This window comes from Gopherus evgoodei, chromosome 9 (genome assembly GCF_007399415.2).
Source record: "Gopherus evgoodei ecotype Sinaloan lineage chromosome 9, rGopEvg1_v1.p, whole genome shotgun sequence".
Lineage (NCBI taxonomy): Eukaryota > Metazoa > Chordata > Testudines > Testudinidae > Gopherus > Gopherus evgoodei.
In genome coordinates, this window is record NC_044330.1 from 60,401,109 (window position 1) to 60,426,647 (window position 25,539).

Consider the following 25,539-nt stretch of genomic DNA (forward strand, 5'->3'; position numbering starts at 1 on the left):
ATTAAAGGACAGCTAATTGGGTCACTTCTTCTCCTGCAAGACACAGGGGGGCAGGCAGCAGCCACCCCAGGGCCAGGCCACAATTGGTCAGAAATGGGCTCATTAAGCAGAGGAAATCTCTAGTCACCACAGCACTATTAGCTATTATTACCCAGCCTCCCATTCTGCCCCAGTTCAGGAGGATGATGCCCAGTTTCTCCGCAGCTTCAGAGCCTGCTTTGTCCTTTCTTCCCCCCAAATCCTGCCCCATGCTGCATCATGCAGGGATTGCAGCTCATGCCCTTTGATGCTCCTTTATGGTGGAGAAAAATAGGCCAAAAGGGGGTTTGCTTTGCTTGTTTTTTAAAAAAGGATCTTCTTGGGTTTTTAGGTTAAAAATTCCAGTCTTGTCTTTCCTGGAAGGCTCTATGGCAGGGGTAGGCAACCTATGGCACACGTGCCAAAGGCGGCACACAAGCTTATTTTCAATGGAACTCACACTGCTCAGGTCCTGGCCATCAGTCTGGGGGGGCTTTGCATTTTAATTTAATTTTAAATGAAGCTTCTTAAACATCTTAAAAACCTTATTTACTTTACATACAACAGTAGTTTAGTTATATAATATAGACTTACAGAGCGAGACCTTCTAAAAAGGTTAAAATGGCACGCGAAACCTTAAGTTAGAGTGAATAAATGAAGACTCGGCACAGCACTTCTGAAAGGTTGCCGACCCCTGCTCTATGGTCTCAGCCACACTAACACCAGTCAAAAAGTCTCCCATTGCCCTAGTGCAGCAGCTCCCACAGCAGGGACTGGAGACCAGCTGCCAGTGGTATCATCCCAATGTCAGCTAACCCTGGGTAGGAGCACACTGTGGTTATCACCTGGGCCCAAGCTGGAGGTGATTACAGAGGTCACAGATAAAGGTAATATGAGTAATATGGTAGCTGAGCTGGGAAGCTAGTGCAAAACTGTTCAGTTTGTCTATCTCAGCAACTATTGAACACTTTGGAGAAAGAAAGCTTCTGTTAAAGAGTCAAGACCCTTCATTTCAGCCATGAAGGCTCAGATCCAGAGGTCTGACAGCAAAACAAGGAAAGGCCAGACCACTCTTGATATTTTTAAAATATTAAGGGAAGGATAGTTCAGTGGTTTGAGCATTAGCCTGCTAAACCCAGGGTTGTGAGTTCAATCCTTGAGGGGGCCATTTAGGGATCTGGGGGGAAAAATCTGTCTGGGGATTGGTTCTGCATTGAGCAGGGAACGCAGGTCCCAAATTAAACAGTTATAGTCTAGCCTGGGAATGTTCTCTAGGGAAGACAGACAGATTCAATTCAAAGCCAATCGTCCATTATACAGCATCACCGACTCTCATGATGTTATCCTGCATCTCACGATAGTTGTTATTTTTCTTAAAGGCCCAGCTCCTGGAGTTATGGGATGACATTGGACTCTCAGCTGTCATTAAAAAAGTAAGTGCCCAGCCTCCCCAGCACAGAAAAGCTTAAAAACACCACCTGAGTGCAGCCTAAAGGCTGACATGCCAGCCAGCGAAGAATCAGAACCTGAAGTTGTTAGTTTATTAAGAATCTCCAGAGTTTTGAAGTTGGCCATGCTGCCTTGAGAACTTTAACAAAGGTTCTTGTCATAGAGCATGCTCCGGGGTGGGAGGCAGCTCCCACAGTGTTCTGCCTGCTGTCCTTCCTTGTTGGGACAGGACTTGGCATCCCACTGCTAGCGTCACAAAGCCCCATCACCAGCACCTGCATGAGGTCTGCCTCAGCAGCACAGCCATTGGCCTCCTGACCAAGCTGTCTCTGCTCCTCTAGGGACCTTTGCACCAGCTTTCCTGTAACTTGAGAGGTTCCACATGTAATTCTCACCTGTCCTTTCCTGCCTCCCCATCTGTTCTCAGTCAGCCCATTTATATGGCCCAGGTGCCCTCTTAACCCAAATTGGGAGGCAGCTGGCCACTCACAGTTGCACTGGGGCCAGTTACTCAGTTTTGGTGGGATCTACATAAAAACTCTCTCCTGGCCCCTTGCGCCCCCTCTGTTCTAAGCTGCAGTAGGGAGCTAAAATCCACCCTTCTCCAGAGCACGACAGCTGCCCTCACCAACAATGTCATGCAAAAGGAAGCAAACAATGGACCTGCTCTGGCAGTCTCTCCAGGCCCCAAATTTTTGGGCACTCAGTGGAAGCTCCCGGACACGGCACCTGCAGGGCCAGATCCCAAAGAAGCAATAATGAGCAGCATTTCAGCCACTGCCCAGGCCTCACACTAGTGGCTGGAACACATTAGCGCTGCCCCTTGGCTCTGGCCCTCCAGTGATGCCAACAGCCGTGCCCCTGGAAAGCCCAGGGGAGCAGACAGCAGAAACAGCTAGCTCCCTGCGAAGGAAATGACAGCCTTTCCCAGGATCCGTTCCTCTCACCACTGTGTGCAGTGGAGGGAGCAAATGTCAGAGCACTGCCTTTTAAGTGTTATGAGTTTGTGTGTGCATAGTATTGCCCTGGACTGGACTGAATCAGAACTGCCCAACTGTATGTCATAGACCCTCTGCTCCTGCTAAGAGCTAATAATCTCTAGCTCTTGTGCAGCACTGCCCATCAGGAGGTCTCAATGCACTTTACAACGAAGGGCAGCATCACGATATCCATCATATAGATAGGGAAAGTGAGGCACAGGAAAGTGATCTGACTTGCCCAAGGTCATCTAGTAGGCCAGTAGCAGAGCTGGGAACTGCTGGGAACTCCTAAATCCCAGTCCAGTGCTCCATCCACTAGCCCCCATTGCCTCCCCTTTAGCAGAGGTCCCCCCTCTGTGCCCAACTGTGCAATGGTTTACGGGGAGGCAGGGAGAGGGGATACTTCCTTGCTGACCCTGTGGCTGATCAGCCCCTGACACAGGAGCTCTGATCACCTCATCTTAGCCAGAGAGGAAACTGGAGCAGTCTCAGGCAGGAGCCCAGGCCCACCTGACAGGCAAAGCCCCGCTGGGGTCCTAGCCCTGACAGGCTCCTGGGGTGGAGCCGGGTAATGTATGCTCTGAGGAGCTCTATCCGGGGTGGCAGCAGCGCTAAGCTGTCCTGGCTGCTCCAGATCAGCCCTGGCAGCAGAAGAGCAAAGGGAATGTGCTAAACCAGTACAGCAGCCACGACCTGCCCCATGACGGACCCCACTCACGAGCCTGGCATGCCGCTGGGCTGAATGCAGGAGGCTTGCAAATGAATGCATTCAGGGGGTGGGAAGGCAGGCGATTCTCCCTGGAGGGAGAGTACGGAATCAGAGGCATAGAACAGAGTGGCTGAGATGCAGCATTCAGAAGAATTCCACAGGAGAGAACACAGAGTCCTTATGGCCAAGGAAAGGAATAAAACAAACCTCCCGTTGCACGTTTCCCCCAAGCTAATATAACCAACCCCACCTGGCCCAACTCCAGGGTTTGAACTGGGAACTTAGGCCTTGTCTACACTAGGGGGCAGGGGGTCGATGTAAGATACGCATCTTCAGCTACGGGAATACCGTAGCGGACGTCAATATATCTTATTCCGACTTACCTTCCGTCCTCACGGCACAGGATCGACGGCCGTGGCTCCCCCATCGACTCCGCTACCACCACTCGCTCTGGTGGAGTTCCAGAGTCGACAGGAAGCACATTAGGGGATCGATATATTGTCTCTAGACGAGACACGATATAGCGATCCCCGATAAATCCATTGCTACCCGCTAATACAGCGGGTAGTCTGGACATACCCTTAGGCATTAAGAGCACAATCTGCTGCTGCTTGAGCAAAAGGCCCAAGCCACCTACTTAGCCCCTGCAGCTGACTCATTAACCTCTTAGGTGACCAGTCACTAGAGGGCGACAAAGGCTCCTGTGCTAATGCAGATGACATGAACATCAATGACATGGCTGACATGCTAGCCAGAGCAATTTGCCTTGATAAGCGTCTCTAGGAGGGCAGGAGCTGCCACAGCAGAACAGTTCAATGAGCTGATGCAGCGTACTCAGTCTGGCACAGCCAGCGCCAAGCACTAGAAGTTGTCAAACTCCCTTGATACACCATATTGTTTATTCGTATTTCATGGGAGGAAATTTCTTCCTGCTCATGCCCTGTAGCAAGGAAAGTCCTTGTGTTCTAGAGGTGTCCTGCAGGCACTGAGCAGTTCTCCCCATATCTGTGCCTATTCCTTCTCTAGAGATACAGTGGGCGAGAGAATATCTAGGAGAGGACCAACTTATCTTGGTGAAATAGACAAGCTTTCGAGCTATTCTCTCTCACCAACAGAGGCTGGTCCCATAACAAATATTACCTCACCCTCCTTGTCTCTCTACTATCTGGGACCAACCAGGCTACAACAGCACTGCAAACAACAATGGAAGATAATCCTTTTATGATACATCAGCAGTTTGACTTGGTATCACCTTGTAGCAAGGAGTTCCACAGGCTAACAAGGCTGAAGGTATTAAATGGACATTTCCAAAGAACCCTTCCAAGGCAGTGACTAAGGGTCAAACAAAACATTCAAAGCCAAAATTAAGCACAAACAACTTTCTCAATGCCCCATGTTTGGGGAGCCCACACGAAGGGGCAACACAGACTAGCACGATCTGCCATCCTAGCAGACGCCTAAGGTGAGCCTGGAAGGCAGCTCCTGCCTGACGTACCCTTCCAGCAGGTGCGTGGTTAGCAAATCCGTTCTCCCAGCACGGACACATACAACTTCCTGTGCAAGATTCCAAGCATTGTAGTCCAACAGGTACTTCCTGTACTAAGAAGTATTATTCCTAGAAGTACCACTAGAGGCCCCTCTTCCCCCCTCCAGACATTCTGAGGTTTATGTCTACACTATGAAATTAGGTCAATGTAATAGAAGTCGATTTTTTAAAAATCAATTTGATATAGTCGATTGCATATGTCCCCACTAAGCACATTAAGCTGGCAATGTGCATCCACAGTACTGAGGCTAGCATCAACTTTCGGAACGTTGCACTGTGGGTAGCTATCCCAGTTTGCACAGTCTCCTCCACCCATTGGAATTCTGGGTTGAGCTCCCAATGCCTGATGGGGCAAAAACTTGTTGCGGGTGGTTCTGGGTACATGTCATCAGCCCCCCACCCATGAAAGCAACAGCAAAAAATTGTTTCTCGCCTTTATTCCTGGGTTACCCGTGCAGACAACATACCACGGCAAGCATGGAGCCCGCTCAGCTCACTGTCAACATATGTCTCCTGGGTGCTACTGGCAGACACGATACTGCAGTGCTACACAGCAGCATCCTCTTGCCTTGCCTTGCAGACGGCAGATGGTGCAATACAACTGCTAACCATTGTCGTTGTCGTCCCATGGGTGCTCCTGGCCGACTTCAGTTAGGTTGGTTGAGGGTGCCTGGGCAGATATGGGTGCTCCTGGCCGGCCTCGGTGAGGTCGGTCGGGGGCATCTGAACAAAAATGGGAATGACTCCAGCTCATTCTCTTCTTTAAGTTTCGCCTAATGGAAATTCAGTCCTGCCTGGAATATCATGCCAGCTGGAGGCTTCTGCCTCAGGCTGCTCTCCCAGTCGGCAGCACCACACAGGTACCCCACCTACCCCAGCCTACCCCTTGCTCCCATGGCTCATGAAGCCTGTACAGTAGTAAGGAGCAGTTCAACTATAGGCTGAGCAAGTGCAGAATAGTGGTAGAATGTGCATTTGGACATTTAAAAGCATGCTGGTGCCGTTTACTGACTCGGTTAGACCTCAGTGAAACCAATATTCCCATCGTTATTACTGCTTGCTGTGTACTCCACAATATCTGTGAGAGTAAGAGGGAGACGTTTATGGCAGAGGTTGAGGCAAATCGCCTGGCCACTGATTACGCGCAGCCAGACACCAGAGTGATTAGAAGAGCACAGCGGGGCACACTGTGCATCAGAGAAGCTTTGAAAACCAGTTTCATGACAGGCCAGGCTATGGTGTGAAAGTTCTGTTTGTTTCTCCGTGATGAAAACCCGGCCCCTTGGTTCACTCTACTTTCCTGTAAGCCAATCACCCTTCCCTCCCCACTTTGATCTCTGCTTGCAGAGGCAATAAAGTCATTGCTGTTTCAAATTCATGCATTCTCTATTAATCCATCACACAAATGGAGGGATAGCTGCCAAGGTAGCCCAGGAGGGGTGGGGGAGGAGGGAAGCACAGGGGTGGGATAGTTGTAGGGGCACCCCCTAGAATGGCATGCAGCTCTTCATAGAAGCAGCATGTCTGGGGCTCTGACCCAGAGCGACCATTTGCCTCTCTGGTTCTTTGATAAGCTTGCCTGAGCTCCTTAAGTTTCACGCGGCACTGCTACGGGTCTCTGTTATAACCTCTGTCCTTCATGCCCTCGGAGATTTTTTCAAATATTCTGGAATTTCATCTTTCGGATAGCACAGATTCATCTCCCCATACAGTGATCAGATCCCGTACCTCCCGTTCGGTCCTGCTGGAGCTCTTTTGCGAATCTGAGCTCTACACGGTCACCTGTGCTGATCAGCTCACCACACTGGCCAAACAGGAAATGAAATTCAAAAGTTTGCAGGGCTTTTCCTGTCTACCTGGCCAGTGCATCTGAGTTGAGAGTGCTGTCCAGAGCCATCACAATGGAGCACTCTGGGATAGCTCCCGGAGGCCAATACCGTTGAATTGCACCCACAGCCCAAACTTGATCCAGCAGAGTCGATTTCAACGCTAATCCCCTCATCAGGGAGGAGTACAGAAATTGATTTTAAGAGCCCTTTAAGTAGACAAAAATGGCTTCGTCGTGTGGACGGGTGCAGGGTTAAGTCGATATAACACTGCTAAATTCAACCTAAACTTGTAGTGTAGACCAGGGCTGAGCTACATTACAGACCAACAGCATGCCCAGAGCCCTCCCGATATACCTCCCTGCCAGCACTCTGGCTGAGATCTCCCTTTGCACAAGCAGCAACCACTGCTTGAGATCAGATGACCCAGTAACAACCCAGCCCCCTGCCTTCTCAGCCTCATATACAACTCCAGCCCACCACTCAGTTCCAGGCGCTATTCCAAGCCCTCTTGCTGCCTTACTGACTGGGAGATGACAACTATTCTCCTCCCTCGCCCACCTCTTCCCCTTTCTGTGAGCTCCCAAGTCCTTTCCGCTCTCCCGTCGGTGATCCTACCAGCTGCCTTTTCCGATGCAACCCTCATCCTTGGGCTGCCTCAGGAAAGCATAGCACCGTCTGCAGCACTGATCACCAGGAACTTGGTGGGCTACGGAGGGAAGCCCCTGCAGGAGCGGAGTGGGGAGCAGTGACCTAAGGCAGTGGGGAGGGAAGCTGGTAGCTGGAGGACTTCATCAGGCCTGGCAGCTGGTGAGCATCATCTTGTAGAGTGTGACAGATTAGCTTTCAAGCAGCAACATGCTGGATGGCTCCACCTGGGCTAATGCTTATTAAGGCCGGGCAGGCAGCCAGGGATGCTGCCAGCCAGGCAGGCAGTATCCATTCCACGCCACTTCAGACACATGTGGCTTTTACTGATGCTGCTGGCTCCCACTCCCCCTGATCATGGGGAGTCAGGCCCCTGCTAGCAAAGGGAAGCCAAAGGAAGTCCTTGCTTCCCCCAAGCCTCTGCTTCAGCAGCCATGGCAGGACGGTGAACAGATTTAAAGGACCCCACTGACCAGGCCAATGCAGCCCTTTGACATTGTCTAGGTTCTGGTCCTTCATGCTCATCTATGTCAGTTTCATCTCTCCACTCTCCTAGAAGGGGCTTCAGTCCACCGCCTGCCGCAGGATAGCAGTGAGGCTGCTCAAATTGGTGACTAAGGAAGGGGTTAAGGAAACATCTCTGCTTTCTATTAGAGCCTTTAACTTATGGGCAAGCAGATTAGAGCAGGTTTCTCTCAGCGGCTTGCTCTATGTTTGCTGACTTGGGCTGCCAAGCACCAGATGGGAGCAGATAGAAAGACATTAGCAGTGAAAGAAAGCAAATGTGTGCTGCTCATACACCGGGACCTGAATTCTCAGCAAGCACTTTCAGCTCCGTGGATCATTTTCCATCCTACTTGGATCTTGCCAGAGCTGGAGCTATTGATTTCACGATTCACAAATACCCCACAAAGGAGGCAGGTATTCACTCTGCACCACCCCTGCTGACCTGGGACTTCTGGGAGGTTCAGAAATAGGCCAGGTCTACGCTATAGAGCTTAGCAGTGTCAGGCAGTGATGTGAAGAGGTGTGATCTGACTGACAGGTGTGTGCCACACCACCCCTAGTGCAGACACCATTACAAGGGCAAAGCTGTACTTTCACCAGTGAAGCTTGTTTCACTCAGGGGACCGGAATAAGCTATGTCGGTATAAGCTGCATCCACACTAGAAATGCTGTGCTGGCGTAGCACACTGGTACAGCTACTCTGATAAAGCCCAGCTAGTACAGACCTGGGCACAGACATGACACAAGCTTGGTTACAACTAGCAGGGCAGTGGTGACACTACAAGCCACAGGAGCATGTGAGAATCTGGCCGGAGGATGAGCCCAGTTTAGAGGCAGTTGGGCATTCAGAAGAGCTGGGAACTGACACGGTGCTGATGCTAAATGGCACTTCTTTACAAACATGCATACATACACGAACACATGTACAGTCACACCCACACCCACACCTTCACGCTCTTGCTGTGCACACACTTGCACATGCACAGTCACACCTGGGCATACTCACATACGCACATGTTCACAAGCTCACACCCACCCGCACACACACACTTCTTGTCTTGACTGACAGCCCTGGAGGCTGGTGTCCTCTCCATGGCCAAAGAACCAGGGATAGCTCAGACCACAGCAGTGCAAGCTTCCCCCAGGCTGCCCCAATGGGCTCATGCTGTGATCCGTGAAATTTAATGGGCATGTGCCAGGGGACAATATGCTGGCAGCATACCACCCCCAGGAGCATAGAGACTGCACACACCACCCCCTGGGACACAGAGTCTGAGGGAGAAAGGGAGTGTATTTAAGGAGTCTGGGTAGCACCATAGCCTGGAGTCATAGCAAAGTCCTAGCCCTTCTGGTGAGTGGGCTGAAGACCTGAGCACTCAGCCTCCAGGCTTGTCTGCACACAGAGCTGCACTGGTTCTCCTCAACGGGTGAGGTTAAGTCAATTAGGAACAGGTTTAAGCTAAACCAGAGCAAGAGCACTCAACACAGGGACTGGCACTGGTTTAAGTAAACTGGTTTAATACACCAGGTCAAATGTGTGTGTAGACGAGGCCTCTAATTCCCCGCAGTGGAACAGCATCTCTAGTCCTCAAGACAGAGACTGGGGGAAGAGAAAGCTGCTTGAGGATTTGAATTAAAGGCCTGGCTGGTTCCCATCTCCTACCTAACCTGCGATTAGACTGACACTCCCCGTATCACCTCAGTGCTGGATCTTGGAGCAACTGCCTTTCATTGCTTTGTGGGGAGTTGTTCATAGTGCTAGATGCTGTGACTAAAGGTGAGATCTGGACTGGTTTCCTGCTTACCGGATACAATTTAATGCAAATTACAGTAGGGTGCTTCTCTGCTTGTTTTCTCCTTAGAAATTCAGGTCTTGTCCGGCTTATTTTTGCTGGAGAACTCAAGTGACAAAGCTGATTAGTTGACAGGGGAAGTCATTTTTTATGTTTTATTCACCCTGTTTATTTTTACGCAAACAAATTTAACTCAAACACCCTACAACAGTTGAGACAAAAGCTCTCTTTGTGAAAGGTTTAACAGCTCTCCCCTTTCCAGAGGGGCAGAGAGAGATCCCACTCTCTGCACTGGGTGCTCCCATGAGACTGCCACAAAGACAGGATATGATTAAACAAACCAGATCAAAGGAACCTTTCCTTTTAAACACCTTTCCCTCTCCTTCCCCATTTCAAGCTCTGTGCATGCACTAGAGAGGCAGCAAAGGGCACAGCTAGCCACAGACAGGTGTGATTTCTTCCATAGCCTCCTTTCCCGATTAAGAACCTGCCATGCTGCATTGTGCTTTGGGCTGGTTGGGGAGTGATTGGATCTGTCACACTGACACCTGTCTGCTTGAAAATGGACTGACCCTTAATGACATTGTAACCCACTTACCGCCCTGTTCGTCCAGGTACTATGGCATTTCTTCCCTCTCATGCACAATCCCACACCCCTGAGCCCCTTCCTCTCACTGGCTCTTAGTTCCTCCTTCCTGATAATCCTACTCTCCCCAAGAGAGTGCTGGCACACCTCAGACACTGAATCAGAGTCTTTAAATCAAACCGTGGTATCTTTCTAAAGGCTCTGCTCCAGCTCAAACCCCTCCCAGGGCAGCTGTTTGGCCGGTCAGGCTAGGTGTCAAATGGCCCATAACATTTCTGATCCTATTAGAGCTGCTCCACACGCAGGATTTCCTTTGCCCAGGAAATCCCGGAATTTCCAAATTTGCCTCCAGCCCAAATCCCAGCAAAAAGTCAAAATCGCAAAATTTCCCAGGAAAGGAATTCCAGAAATGACCTGATGGCTCCATTTCACTTCAGTGCGGTTGATGCGCTTCATCTCCATGTTATCGTCTGGGCTGTAACTCTCTCACATGCAGTGCTTCGACCTTATCCAAACCAAACAGGGCAACAGTTTTGCTACAGAAATGTAGCTGAAATAGACCCAGTCCCACAAAAATGGTTCCATTTTGTGCAATCACCATTTTCTGCCATAAACTCTTCCATTAGGAAATTCCCACCAGCTGTGGCATCGAGGCAGTGATTGGAGTCCACGTGGCCAGAGCCCTGGCCAGGGACCCCAACACCTGCCAGGGATGGCCAAGGGCTACTTGATCCTGCCCCAGCGCTGGGGGATGGGCTAGGTCTAGATGACCTCTAAATGAGAACATACCTCAATTCCTGGTCAGGGATGAGTGAGACCAGGTTAACTGCCAGGGCAGGGGCAGTGAGGGCACAAGTGAGATCGGGTTAATTCCTCCCTGCAGTGCTGGTTTACAGTGGTGCCAGTGGCTCCATGAAGTCAGGCCCATGCTCAGAGGAGGTCCTGAGAGCCTACCAGCCTGCTGGCTCCCTGACACCCATCACTTGCTCCTCATACCGGGGGCTCCTATCTGCCCCCTAGCCCCATCCCCCCTGTTCCTCTCTGCCCCCTGGCTGAACCCCAGTGCACCTCCAGCTCCAGGCAGTTTCTCCTTCCCACTGCCTGCCTCCCCGGAGCTGAGCTGCCTGGGACTGGTGCAGAAGCCTGGCCAGTCTCAGCCAGGTGGGGTGGGGGAGAGTGACAGTGTGGGAGGCTTGCCTGGGCCCCTCCAGGCAAGTGCATCTTGAGAGAGCCCAGCCAGGGCAGGCGCTGACCTGGCTGATCCCGCCACTCCCGAGGGGCTGGAGTGATTCCTGGTCCTGGGACCAGCTCTGGCTGCGCTGCTGGCTCAGCCCTGCAGACACAGTCCCCTCCCAGCAGGACCAGTGAGTGTGGCCAGGAGGCAGGGGGTGGGGAGTGTGTCTCTGGAGGGCTGCTGGGCTGTGAGGTTGCAGGGAAGTTGTGTGTGTTGCGGCACTAGGCAGTGTGTGTGGTGCTGGGCAGTTGTGGTGGGGCTGTGGAGGGGAGTACTGGGCAAGAGTGGTACTGTGCAGGGCACTGGGCATTTGTGAGGGGGGGCACTGGGCATAGTGGGTCCAGGGGGGGTCTGGGCATAGGGACTCAGGGGGGTGTTCCAGTGTTGGGGGGGGGACTGTGAGGCATGGCAGGGGTCCTCCCCCAAAGGGAAGGGGCAGGCTGGTAGCACAGGGCCGGGCAGGCCACTGTGCATCTGGCAACTGCCAATACGTAAATAGTGCCCTGGCATTGGACAAAGCAGGGCCACTCCTGCCATGCCATATCCCATTGCCCCTGGCTGGCCCCTCACTCTGGGGACTAACGTCCCCATGCCATGCTCCATTGGGGTCCACAAATATGTTTGACGTCGGGCACAAAAAAGGTTAATCCGGCCCTGCCCCCAGTGCCTCCCTCCCACTCTCCTGGGCCCTCCTGAGCTGCAAGCGCTCCACCACAGGGGCTGTGAATCTGCCCTGGATGCACCAGCCCAGTAAAGCCAGCAGGGCTCCATGAGGAATCGGATTCTCTGATGTCCCAGGTAAGGGGCGGGTGAGTTGAGTTCTGGCAGTCTCCCTCCACCCTGTCAGCAGAGCTTAAACACTTGCTGATCACCCATGGGAAACCCCCTACCTGGCCCAGGCAGGGCCTGTGGGGTGGCCCCCCTCAGCCATCCCTAGGACAGCATGACTCCCTGGCCTCAGAACAAGGAGTGTGGCATTTGCAGTGGCATGGCCACCCCACCAGCAGGGGCTGCTGCCACCAGCATTACTTCCCCCCCAAGCTCCACCAGCCCGGTGAGGAGCAGGGCAGGGGCAAGACTGCCAGTCCTGATGCTACTGCAAATGCCAGATACCCTCTGCTTGGGGGTGACAATGCCACCTACTCCAGCTGCCCAATTAGCAGGGCTGGCCTGAAGGAAAGAGCTGACTCCCCCTGCGGATGTGGCACTGAAGGCAAGGGCGGGTCGAGACCACAGGATGGGGGTTCAGTGGCACATCTGCTTTACAAGAGGGACGTGAGCAGGCACCAGATAAATAAGGCAGCTCATCAAGGGAGCAAATGCAGAGAGAGTGCCGTGAACAGCTCCACAGGGCCGCCTGCCAGAGACAGACACATCGAATGGGCATCTCCTTGCCCGCCCACGTGTGCCAGCAGCAGAACATTCTGTCTTCAGACCCTGGCATGGCTGGTGCCCACGTTCCCTGAGGGGCAGGGGGTGGTGGTCAGTTTTCTCCTGTCCTCCCCCACTCAGCCATGCTGAAGACAGAACCAATCCATGTGGCCTGCAGGACACTATTGGGAACTGAGTCCTCTGCTCACATGGTCCAGACCCAGACTTCCCTAGGATGGGCTTTTAGGGGTGTCACCTGGGAGATCCTGGTCTGGGCTCATTTCTGCCTCTGAACAAGACTGCTCCTCCGCTCCCACCCCACCTGGCCTTCTTTTCTACTCTCCAGAAAGACAAATGGCTGGAAAGGTCCCATGCAGGCTCCATGGGGCATCCGCTGCCCCAAGCCTCTCCCAGCTCCTTTGGGACAGGAAGGCGTTTAGCTTCCCAGTTTGTTATCCTCAATTTACAATGGGGAATGGAGAACGGAAGTGACTTGTCCAAAGCCAAGCACAATGAGTCATTATCAGAGCCTGGGAGTTCTGCTTCCTAGAAGCCTGCTCTAACCACTAGAACACACTCCCTCCCTCAGCTGAGCTGTTTCTTGTCAGAGGAGTCTTTACAGCTTGGAATTGACACAAGGGTCAGCACAGGTTATTAACAAGCAGCTTCCTTTCCTGGGTCTCAGCTGGAGAGCTCCCCCCCCCCCACTGCCAGACGCCAACCCCTAGCCTCACAGCAAGGAACACATCACTCTAGTCAGGGTGCCTCATGCACAGCCAGCCATCCAGCTCCGATACACCAGCCCATTTCTGCTCAATAAGTGCCAGGGGAGGACTAGAAACTTTCCATGCACTCAGCCTGGCTTGAGGTGTCCCATTCAGTGTTACATGGTGTTGCTTTCATTCACTTCTCATACTCCTCCAGCTTGGCAAGAGCTGGACCAGGAACTGAGGCTCCGAAACTCCCCGATCTCACAGTGCTCACTGCAGGATGGACTGGAAGTCTCAGGAGAGCCAGTTTTCAGATCCCAGCTCAGCAAACCCAAGAGCCTTTAGATTAAGTATCCAAGCTTTTAGCTGCTCCTCTGAATTGAACCTCAAACTCTTTGAGGTTCATCCTTCACTGCTAATAAGCAATAGTATCTGCCTTTGCAACAGAACCATGGAATTTATAGAGGAAAGAGGTAGATAATGATCATTTTATAGATAGGGAAACTGAGGCATGATTTACACAACTTCACACAGCAAGTCAGTGACAGGGGTAGAACCCAGGAATCCTGAATCCCTGTCACCTGCTCCAAGCACTAGACAACATTTCCATCCAGAGCTGGGACTAAAACCCAGCTTGCCTTGACTCTCTTGGCCCATGCTCTAACCACAAGACAATGCCTCCTTGATCTACTTCCTACTTCCTCTTGCTGATGCAGGATTGCTCCCTGCAGCCACTAGCCCGACGGCCTTCTGGTCCATTCCTCCAACTCAGACACATGCTGTGATGGCACTGTCATTCCAGCTGCAACAAAGGGGTTATACAGGAATGCCCCGGGCATAGCAGGAGTCCTGAGATGGGAAGAGCCATCGCCACCTCCCACAGGAGCCCATGGTGCAGGGAGCACGTCACAGGAGGGAGGGGATGGTTGGGGCTTTCCTGGATCTCCGGCTGCTGGGGCTGTCAGCAGCCAACATACAGCACTGACCCACGCCAGGGCTCAAACCAGCCCCCAGGAGCGGCACAAAGGCAAGGTGCAAAGGCCCTCACACCCTGCACTGAGCCCAGCTTAGGGATAGTGGATTCAGGACCAAGACTTCACAGCAGGCTCAGGGAGCAGGAGAAAGCAGCTGCCAGAGGGAAAAGCGCTGCCACCTACTGAAAATAGGTACGTTCAATCCCAAGAAGAGCTACAGGGGGGCCTGGGAGCAGGCTGCTCTCCATGCTGGGACCCTTCCAGCTCCCAGCCACAGCTTGACTTGGGCAAAGGCCAAGCCATCCCTGCTCTGCATCACTGCGGGATGCCATCTGCAGCTCCCACAGCGCAGCAGTGCCCTCCCATTAATACATCTGAAGCCACTGGGCCCAGCATGCAATGCTTCGCCTGCTGGCATGCAGCAATGCATGCTGGGATCTGCAGTCACCCCAGTCCATAGCTGCAATCAGCAAGTGGCCAACGTGGCCCTGGAGCAGCCTGGGCCGCATGCCCCTGAGTTACCCCCACACTCCGCTGATTCTCTAGGGCTTCTGGCAGGTGACTGTGTCTCTCCCTGCATAAGGATGCCACCCAGATTAGCAGAGGTTCCCAGCCTGTCCTGGCAGCATCAGAGCTAGCTACATGGCACCATGCCAGGGAGATCCATCAAGTACTTCCTTCATGAGGCATTAGCAAATATCAGATGATCAGACAAGCCGTCAGGCAAAGTTAGGGCCAGTGTGCCTGCCCTGCATGGGAATTCCAAGTGAACATCAGTCACTGCCAGCTCCAGTCCCCTGCCCTTCCCTTCCCAGCCAGGGCATTGGGAGTCATGGGTTCACCACCACATTGACGCTTGCTCATTCCCATCCCATTCATGGCTGCCCAACTGGAACTTTCCCTCTGCACCTCTGTCTCACTAGGATGCCCTGTAGGGAGTTTGTCCTGCTTGTCAGCAAATGAAACCCCTTTTTTCCCCAGCCTGATTGATGTTATTTAGCTTTTTCATCATGGAACATTTCCAGAATTAATGCCAGCACAGCTCTACGCACTGAGGTAAATGACTGAACCAGGAGGAGGATAGCGGGGGCCCCAGCGGGTGGGGCAGCAGGGAATCGGGGGATTTCCAAGGGGTGGGCCAGTGGGGAATCGGGGGGTCTCAAGGGGCAAGGCAGTGGGGAATCAGAACAGTAGTGTTCAGTCCTGAGCCTCACATCACCAGGAGGATACTGAGAAACTATAGGGAGCCAGGGGCGAGGGAGGAGCAACCAAAACAGCTCGAGAGCAGGACTGACAGAGTTAGAAGGAAAGATTTGAAGACCTAAAAAGGTGCAGCGTGGTGCAGCAGGTGACACACACAGCCTGCACCGTGGGGAGGACAGCTCAACGGAGATGCAGTTCTCAAACACAGCATTTAGACTAAGCATCAGGAAAAGCCCCTAGGAGAGAGAGCTACTGGGCTGAGGAACAGCATCCCAGTTATAACTAGACTGGACAGAGCCCTGGAGGAGAGTCTGGAGGAGCACACCTATACTGTTCCGATGGGCTCAGGGCAGATGAATACAGTTTTCCATCACCAGCTAGTGTTATTCTAACTAGTGTCAGCACCGTCCCATTACCTGGAGGGAAGGAGCCAGGAGATGCTTGTGTCTCCAGAGAGCCTGCTCTTGTCTCTACTTACTGGGACAGGGAAAAGCCCTGGGACAGATTCCCACTCAACCAGTTGTGCAATGTCATTTATCCCCAAGCCATGGAGAGTGGGGAGGGGGCAAAATGCCCCTGTATCAGAGCTCTCCACCTCCTTTGCACAGGAACAAACGGCCATTTCCAGCGCAAGGCTGGGGGCGGAAGCAGCCCCCACACAGCTCAAGGTTCGCTTAGTTCAGCGGTGCCCTCCACATATTACTCGGTATCGCTGTACCAAGTGCATCAGTGACATGTGTGAATCCCAGCCAGGCCAAGCGACACCGTCATGCAATGAGCTTGTTTCATTGTGGGTGACTGCAGCAGTGACTCATCCTGGGAAATCGTGCATGGTAACACAATAGGCCTTGCTGCTGCTGTCACTGATTCCACAGCCCAGAGAGGCTCACTCAGAGCTTGAGAGACTCAGGCTGATCAGGGCTCAGCTCCTTAATGGAGGGCCTAGGAAGACCCCCCCCAACACACATGCCCCAGCCAAAGACACAGGCAAATACACCCATTGCATATGGCTTCCCTGCTCCGGGGGCAATGCACAAACCCTGTACAAACCCTCTCTTCTCAATCGCTTGCTGAACATTTTAACATTTGATCTGCTGTATTTTAGCTCCCCTGGTCCCAGCTATAGTCTCCTCACAGCCATAACCTGGCCCTTGTAGCCCATGCACATCTATCTCCCAGCTATCCTCCACCACTCTTCCCACAGCATGTTCCCTCCCCAGCAGCAGTCATCTGGTACTTAGAGCAGCCACTGGCCTCTCCAGGGCCTGGTGCCCCCCCAGGGAGTCTGGCCAGAGAGCTGTAAAGCTGTGCCAACAGGTCTTATTTTCTTCTTTGTGATTAAATGCATTACTGGAGCTGCCATACCTCAGTATCGAGATGTCCCCCTCACCCCCATGGACCTGGGCCTGTCCTCTAGCCCAAAGCACGGGACTGAGCTACCCTCAAAGCTCAGCTGATGCCACTCCAGGTGAGCAGGCAGGTGGCAGAGATGAGCAACACTCGGGCAGAGAGCACTGCTACTAGAACCCAGCTCCTGACACAGTAGCCCAGAACATCTGCCTGTTAGAGCACAGACGAGCCTGCTTTGATCTTATCCAGTACATTAGATAGCCCTGTTTCCTCACACACACAGGCAACAGAATCCCATTGAATGGCACAATCCTGCCTCACGGTTTAGTGCCCACACTGCCCACCTCACAGCGCAGAGGAGAGGGGCAACCTCACTTACTCATGTGATGCCATGAGTTGGGAGGAAAGATTGAGGGGGGGCATTTTGCTCGTCCTCAATACATTTGCAGGTGGCAACACTGCAGGATGTGGGTAGCATGGAGACAGTGCTGCCAGCTTCAGGATGAATGGCAGCCCTCAGGAACATTATTAACAACTCATTCTAAGATACACATTTAGATTCTGCTTTTTTTAAAATGTACCAAGACCAGATATGACAAGATATTTCCCTGTGCAGCTCATGTTAACATCCCAAAAACAGGGGGACCTGTCATCTTTTTCACACAGGCATTATTGAAACCTTTCCCCGCAATGCTGGAATTGCAAACTCAAGGGCTCTGTGTTAGGGACAGGGAACCAGAGAGTGAAACTGACTAGAAACAAATGGGAAACTGACCCAGCTAGTTTCAGGACTTCTCCACAGGAGGGATTTTTGCAAAGATGTAGTTATGCCAGGGGTTGGCAACCTTTCAGAAGTGGTGTGCTAAGTCTTCATTTATTCACTGTAATTTAAGGTTTTGCATGCCAGTAATACATACTAACATTTTTAGAAGGTCTCTTTCTATGTCTACAACATATAACTAAACTATTGTTGTATGTAAAGTAAATAAGGTTTTTAAAATGTTTAAGAAGCTTCATTTAAAATTAAATTAAAATGCAGAGTCCCCTGGACCGGTGGCCAGGACCCGAGCAGTATGAGTGCCACTGAAAATCAGCTCGAGTGCTGCCTTCAGCACGCACGCCATAGATTGCCTACCCGAGCTATACCAATGCAAATCTCCAGTGTAGATGAACCACATTAGCATGAAGAACCTTCCTTTTTTTTTAATTTTTCTTCTGACAGATTCTGTGGCTTTCACATTATGATTTTAGTTAATTTGGTGTAAAATGAGTTTCTCTATTTACTTAAATGGAGTCACTCCAGATTTACACTGATGTATCAGAGCAGAATCTGACCTTCTATGCATATGCAAGAAAAGAAGATAAATCTTAAATGCTGTTAGACATAAACAAGACAATATGTGCTGTTTCCCTGAGCACTTTTCCAGTCCCACCTTCTTGACATCCGCCATGTTTGTTTTCCCCTTTGCGGCACTTCTGGGCATGGCTTGGCTTTCATTTCTCATCTGCCAATTTGCAGTGAGCGGTCCTGCCAATAACACATTTTAATAAGAATGAGGAGCTACCATTCCAGAGCAAACCAAAGTCCAAGGAGCCCAGGCTCCTGTCTCCACTGCCGAGTGCTTTGGAGGACAGAGTACAATCTAGTACACCGCATTGAGCAGTGCTATTCCTTAGGGACAATTCCTTCCTGACCCCCTAGCTGGTAATCTGTTTATGCCCTGCAGCATGAAGTTTGGTAGTTCTTGTCATTTTTACCCTTCCCCAGTTTAATTGCAGATGCTGGTTTGACTCATATAAACATCTAAATCTTTTTCAGTAACAATCATTGTCTCTGGGTGCTGCCTGGAGATGGATTTCAAAAAACATTTATCAGCTAATTTTTAAATGGCTGATAATTGATTTTTTCTCTATTGTTTCTAAGATCTTCTTTAAAAAAATAAAATAAAACGTCTTTCACTAATTGGTTTATTTTTGCCATTTGTCCAACATGGACTCTTTCAGTCTGACCTGCGTTCCAAACAGAGCTAACTACTTTTCTTGTTACCCTCTCTATTTATACTGCAGCATTACCAGACCATCGGCTGTGCTGCAAAGGCGGCAGGGGGATTCACAACACTGTTTGTTGTAGGTCCTACCAAAAAGGCATTAATTGCTATTCTGTTCCCCAAGCTCTCATTGAATCCTAGGCAACAACCACCAAAGGCCAGTATGTAAAATCTGGAAGGCTTTTCTCATCAGATGAGATCAGGACAAGTTTATGGGGAATTTAATTGAGGGGCTAAAGTATCTGAGAGGCTGCCCACAGGGGATCCAATATGGCCTATGTACTATGAGCCCCCAGAGCCACAAGAGGTTAGATTATGTATGTATGGTTGGGATCTCTAGGCATCACAACACCACAAATAAATAATAAGAATACAGAACACGTTTACACATCCTTGTTTACAATTTCTGCCACCAGATATGTGTATTTATCCGTTCCCACATACGCACCCCGCTATCCATCCCCATATGTACACCCCTCTATCTCTCTGTCTAGTTGAGGAACCTAATTCTCCTTTTGGGACTCAAAGTTTTAGCTAGGAGGAGCAATGACCTGATTGAATCACAGACCTCTGCTCTTTGGGGAGACAATCAAACTCCCAGATTCTCACGCCCCCAGATGATGTGGGTGTTGAAATCCAAACCCAGATCTCATTTTTCCAAATGTCCGTATCTTTGCACTGAGCTGAAACGAAACCTGGGAGACAAATACTCACAGACAATTTAATACCCAATACCAGATTCTTCAGGGGACCTCACACCTTCCTCTGAAGGGAACAGCTTTTGGATCTCTAAAGCTAGGGTGGGATCTGGGTTCCATTTCACTGTTTCTCAACACATGGATGTAGAGGGGCTGATCCTGAATACCCTGACACCAGTTTTACACCTGCCTAAGCCCACTGGCCTCCTGATTCACACAGCTGTGAGAAGGGAATCATGCCCCATCTCTAGCCTGGCTTCCTGGGGGCAATGTCCCACCCCACTCCAGCTCCACAGCAGCAGGATTCCCTTGTGTTGTTCTGGCATTACTCTGCTCCTGTATCCACAGGGAGGCACTTGTCGCTATCTGGACTCTGGGTGCAGACTGGGCCCAGCTGCAGCTCCCTTCGCTGCTTCCCCAGGGTCCGGCTCCAGCAGAGCATTCCTGCCCTGTGTTACACAAGAGCTGTTGTTTACACAAACACATGATGGGCCACATCCTCGGCTGATGTTCATCAGGGAGCTGTGCTGACTGTAGGAGAGTTGCCCTGACTCCCCCCAGCCGAGGAGCTGATAAACCTGGCCGTCACCTCAAGCCCTGGCCACTGCAGTTCCCCCAACTCTGAGGTCTCACCACATACATCCTGGTCATTACCCCACCACAGCACAGACAAGCAAGCCCCACCAATGGGTCCCTGCTCCCTTACCTTGCTCCTCATCTGCCCCGATGTAGACACCTTCCTGATGAGCTTGTGAGAGCTGCCCTCCTGCTCGCCCTCACTGTCAGAGGACTCCTCGCCAGCTCCTTCAGGGGAGGCCGGGGCCAGCTTGTCTGAGTCCAGGGAAGACACTGACTCTCTGGCCTTCCTGAAAAATAAGTCCCGGGGGGCCAGCTTCTCCGCCATCTCTGGAGAGTCTCACTGAGGTGTGCAACTGAGGTACAGATCCCAGATGGGCTCAGGGTTCTTCCACTTCCTACGACCCTTCAAAAAAGGACAATGCGACATGCTCTGTGAGAGACCCAGAACATTTGCCCCAGTTCACAGAGCTCCCCTGCCCACCGCAAGATCCCCCTTCCATGTCCCCATTCAGATCACAGGGGGAGGGAGGGGCACACAGAGGTTTGTAACTGGATGCTTTGGCGAGGTTCTAGTTTTAAATGTGGGCACTTCCTCACCTCTGAAATTCACCCTCAGATGTCAAAATACAAACCAGCTGCTTCGCTGTCAAACTTTTTTCCCCCTCCAAACTCTTCCTCTTTTTTCACCCTCTGATCACAACGATTGTGCAAAGCCCAGCTTCCTTCTCAGGCTGCTTTTTATTTCATGCTGCTGCCTGCAGGGCTCACTGGGTGCAGTCCCAGACAGAGCATCTCACCCGTTGGCAGTAAACAAGAACACTCTGTCCTGCCCTCGGGGGACCCCCAGCAAATCCCCCAACCCGTCATCCCCAAATGCACCGCTCCACTCACCTGCCCCGGCTACTGTGTCTGCTGGGGCGGGAGGGGGGAAAAATCTCACTGAAAAGCCTCTCTTCCCCAGCAGCCAAGGAGGCAGGTGATGAAGCCCAAGAAGAGGAGGCTGGGACTGTCTCTGCCACGGACAGGGGCCCACAGCTGGAGGAGGCACCCGTGCCCCAAACAGGTGGTTGGGTTTATGGACTGGTCCCTGCCCGCTGGGGTGGGAATGTACCAATGCAAAGAGCCGCGCCACGGCCAGGACAGGTGCAGCTCCGAGCGCCCCCCAGGGCGGAGAGGTCCCTCCCATGCCAGGCAGCCCCATCCCGGCTGGGGCAGGCACCTACCTGCAGCCCCCCGCGTCTGTGCGCCGCCGCTCGCCGGCTCCTGCAGTGAGCGCGTGCGACAAGCGCAGGCTCCGCGAACAGGAGAGAGGGTCACGGCGGGCTCTGCCCAGCCGCCACTAGCTAGCCCCGCGGGGGGCGGGCTTGGCTGCGGGGCTGCCCCGCCGCATAGCTCCGCGGCCGGGCTCCCGAGGCTGGCGCCGCGCTCGGCTCACTGGCAGCCCAGCGATCTGCTGCACATGTTGCTTCTCTGCCTCCGCCCCGCGCGCTGCGCGCCTGTCAGCTCGGGCGCTCCGGCACTGCAGTCCAGGCCCCCCCTGCAGCTCCGCGCCCTGCCCTGTCCTGCCCGCTGCAGCCGCGGGGCCGCTTCCCTCTGGGGCCTGATCCTCCCGCCCCTGGCACCAGCTGCGCAATGGGGCTCGTCCTTCTCCGGCCTGCTGCAGGCTTCACCCTTCCCTCCTCCCACAGCCCTGCGGAGCTGTGTGCTTGTGCAAACCGGCCCGGTCTCTGCCCTCAGCACCGCAAGCCCGAGCCTGCTGTCTGCGGCTCGCAAAGCTACTCATGATCAGACATCCCGGCTGGCTGGGAGGCTGCTGGGGCCCAGGGGAACTACAGGCCCCAGCCCTGGGGGGTCCTTAGGGAGAGGTGGGGGAGTATTTGGGGCACAGTCTGCTCTAGTGCTTGTAACATGAGCCTCCTGGACTGAACCTTTCCCTGGCCAGGTGCATTAGGGTTGACCAGGCCTCCCAATTTCATTCCTGGCTGTCACCCATTCACTGCGCCCAATCTCCCCTGACCCTAATGTCAATCCAGAGCCTGGGACCTTGGGCATGTCACTTACCCATCCCATCCTGGCTCCCCACCTTATACACTTGGAGATCTTGGTCCTGTGCCAACAGCAGGGCCTTGATTAGAAGGAACCAAATTCCCCCAGCAGCCTCAAAGAAGGAAGGGGGGATGTTAGTTACCAAATGAGATACATCTCTCAAAGGAAGCCTTGACATTTCCTAATGTTCCAAAGATGTAGATTTGTTTCCTACAGGGGGCGCTAGTAATACCACCTATTGCTAAGGTTGCCTGAAACCTCCTATTGTAAGCCTCTGTTTTCAATTGCTGATACTTATGCCAAACTTTAAGCCTTCCAGCTGAAATTGTCCATGCTGCACATGTCTGAGGCTGAATATTTTTGGAAAGTTTCAACAAAACTGATTGAGATGTGTCTACCCAGCAGATTAGGGACAAAGACTCTTTTTTTTTTTTGGGAGGCTGTCAAGGCTGATTCCCCACTCTAGCACTTCAAGTGCAGAAGGTGGGGGCCCGCAAGGATTCCAAAAATTAAAACTGGCCACTCCAGGCTTGTAATAAACTGCCAAGTTTACAGCTTCTCTCTGACCTTGGATGGGTAGATGCTGCCACCACCCAAATGCAAAAAAACCCTTTGAACTCAGGAAGGTGCACTTGGGAATTCCTCCCTGTGGGGTACCCTCAAGCCCTCTCTCTCTCTCTCTCTCTCTCTCTCTCTCTCTCTCTCTCACACACACACACACACACACCCTGAAAGAGCTGAGAAAGAAAACAAAGGAAATCAGCAGGGCCGCCCAGAGGGGGGGGGGCAAGTGGGGCAATTTGCTCCAGGCTCTGGGCCCCACAGGGGCCCCCACGAGAGTTTTTTGAGGCCCCTGGAGTGGGGTCCTTCACTCACTCCGGGGGCCCCGGAAAACTCTCACAGGGCCCGGGCCCCCGGAGTTTCTTCCTCTCCAGGTCTTCGGCGGCGGTGGACTCCAAATTACCAGCGAAGCGGGACCCGCTGCCAAAGTGCCGGAACTTCAGTGGTAATTCAGCAGCGGGTGGCCCCCGCCGTGGGTCTTCGGGGCACTTCGGCGGCAGGTCCCAGAGCGGAAGGACCCCCCGCCGCCGAATTACCGCCGAAGCAGGGGCCCCCCACCACCGAAAACCCCAGGCCCCCTGAATCCTCTGGGCAGCACTGGAAATCAGCTGTTGCTACCAGCTAATCAAACAACATGCACAAACCTCCTAGGACACCAAAAATCCAATCCTGTGCTTAAAAAAGGTAAACGTTATTAAAAACAAAAAGAAACAAAATACATCTGGAAGTTAGGCCTTATCATTAGATTTAAAAAGATTAAATATAATAATTAAGCATCAAGAATGGTTTTCTTGAGAGCCAGCTTAATGGTTACAAGCAAAACAAAAGCATTTGGGGATTAGCACAGAGAAGTCCACAAGCCATAAAGAAATAAAAGAGATAAACCTAATCGTGTTTTCCTAGACATTTCCTGATCTACTTACATATCTGGGGGTTTAAATAAGTAGTTTCTAGGTATGATTTGATGGTTTTTCTAACCTGGCTTAAAGCTTCTTACAGCGTAGTCCCAGCCCTGTCTCCTCTGTCCCCTTTCTTTGGAGAACAATGACAGACAAAGGGAAGGTTTTTTCCCAATTTTAAAAAGTTCTAGCTCTCCCATTGGCTTTTATGGTCAGGTCCCGTTTATAGCCCACTCCCTTCCTTTAACCTGTGGGCTTTTTTGACCCTTTACAGGTAAAGCAAGGAGAGAACAGCTACTAACAGGGATTTTGTAGCTACTGGCTGGCTGGGTGTCCATAAAAGGGAGCTACTCCCCCACACCCCTTTATTTATCACAGAGACATTCCAGTGCTCATATGCTTTGGAGCAGGGACAGGAAATTGGCAGGGGGTTGCCCTGGTATTAAGGATCTGCCTTTTGCAATTTCTTTAAAAATCTGTCCAAGTTTGGCCAAGTTACAAGCCTTTGGACAAATTGGAGTTTGCGCAACCTTTTAGAGTTGAACAGCTAAATTCTCCAAAGATGCCATCTGCACTGAATACTGCCCCTTGCAGCTCCTCCATATGCACATGCACCATCCTCTGCAGGGACTGAGCACGGTGCTGCAGCCTCCAGGGGCTGAGGTGGACTCACCCTGAAATTGCTGCTCTCCCCAGCTGTGGTGCCAAATCTGTGAGCAGAGTGGCTGTGCCTGCTTGCACCTAGGCAGCATGGAGGAGGGCATAGCCTGAATGCAGAGGGCTCAGGAATTTGAGAGGAGAATGGAGACCAGGGGGACACAGGTGCTGTTACTAGTGGTGCTACTGCATCCCCTGGCTTGAAGTGGTTTCCATCATATATAGGATTTACAGTTTGGTTCAGCACCTGAGAATGGGGAGGGGGATTACAGGAGCCTGGGTTGGGAGAAGCATAGGAAGTGGGGGAAACAGTAGCCAGAAAGCAGGGCGTGGTGAGAGACAGGAGGCACCAGGGAAGCTGGATAGGAGTAGAGGCAGGGGAGGCATCTGGGGTACAGAAGTATGGATGGGAGGGAGGACAGGAGCAGAAGGGTGCAAGAGAGAGAGTCACAGCCAGGCTTGGTGCAGGGACTGGGGCAGAAGTTGGTCATCACTAGAGCACACTCCCTCCAGAACCTGGAATTGAACCCAGGAGACCTGAATCTCTCCAGTCCTCCGCTGTCAGCAGATGTCTGTAAAACCCACTGGCAGAGTGTGTCTCATCCCCCTCTGATGCCTGGTCCACATACTCGGCCTGCTATTACTGTCAGTTACTCTACTAGCTCAAGTAGCAGAGGTCTGTGCCAAGGAGCTAAAGGGCTGAACCCTGCGGGTGACCCAAGCTGGGGGTCAATAGGCTTTCACATGCTGCAAATTACATTATTAAAATTGCAAAGTGAAGCCTTGGAAAGTTGGGAGCTGCCAAAATTAAGGTTTCCCAGACATCTTTAATCTGGAACCTTTATGGATAGACATTCTGCTCCAGTCACTAATTACACAATCACAGTATTTTTTCCCACAGGACCCCCGTTTCAGTCAGCATGGCTGGGTAGGAAAGAAGGCTGTTGTCTGTAGGATCCCTGCTTCATTTGGTGTAGAAGCTGGAAGCTGTGCAGTGACTAAGGGAGGGGATTGCAGGCAGAGACAGGAGGGTCACATGGTTAAAGCACTGCCCTGGGAACTGGATTCTAGCCCGACCTCTGGCACAGAGTTCCCAGGTGATGCTGGGCAAGTCACTTAACCCAGACTTTGTACTGGTGATCACTGA

General features: G+C 52.1%; 1 protein-coding gene across 10 annotated transcripts in view; it reads right to left on the reverse strand.

Moving 5' to 3' along the window:
* Positions 1 to 22,327, reverse strand: part of DGKK (diacylglycerol kinase kappa) — a 213,923-nt gene extending 191,596 nt beyond the window's left edge. For 6 of the 10 annotated variants that reach the window (XM_030574334.1, XM_030574333.1, XM_030574338.1 and 3 more), the window contains exons 1-2: positions 21,453 to 21,589; positions 20,357 to 20,632 (exon numbers count right to left, since the gene is read on the reverse strand). In XM_030574334.1, coding sequence (XP_030430194.1) covers positions 20,357 to 20,554 — 198 coding nt within the window. In that variant the 5' untranslated portion in view covers positions 20,555 to 20,632; positions 21,453 to 21,589. Of the gene's footprint in view, positions 1 to 20,356; positions 20,633 to 21,452; positions 21,590 to 22,290 lie in introns of those variants that run through there. The other 4 variants (XM_030574332.1, XM_030574339.1, XM_030574335.1 and 1 more) reach the window with 2 other exon arrangements.
* Between the last annotated feature and the right edge of the window lie 3,212 nt (positions 22,328 to 25,539).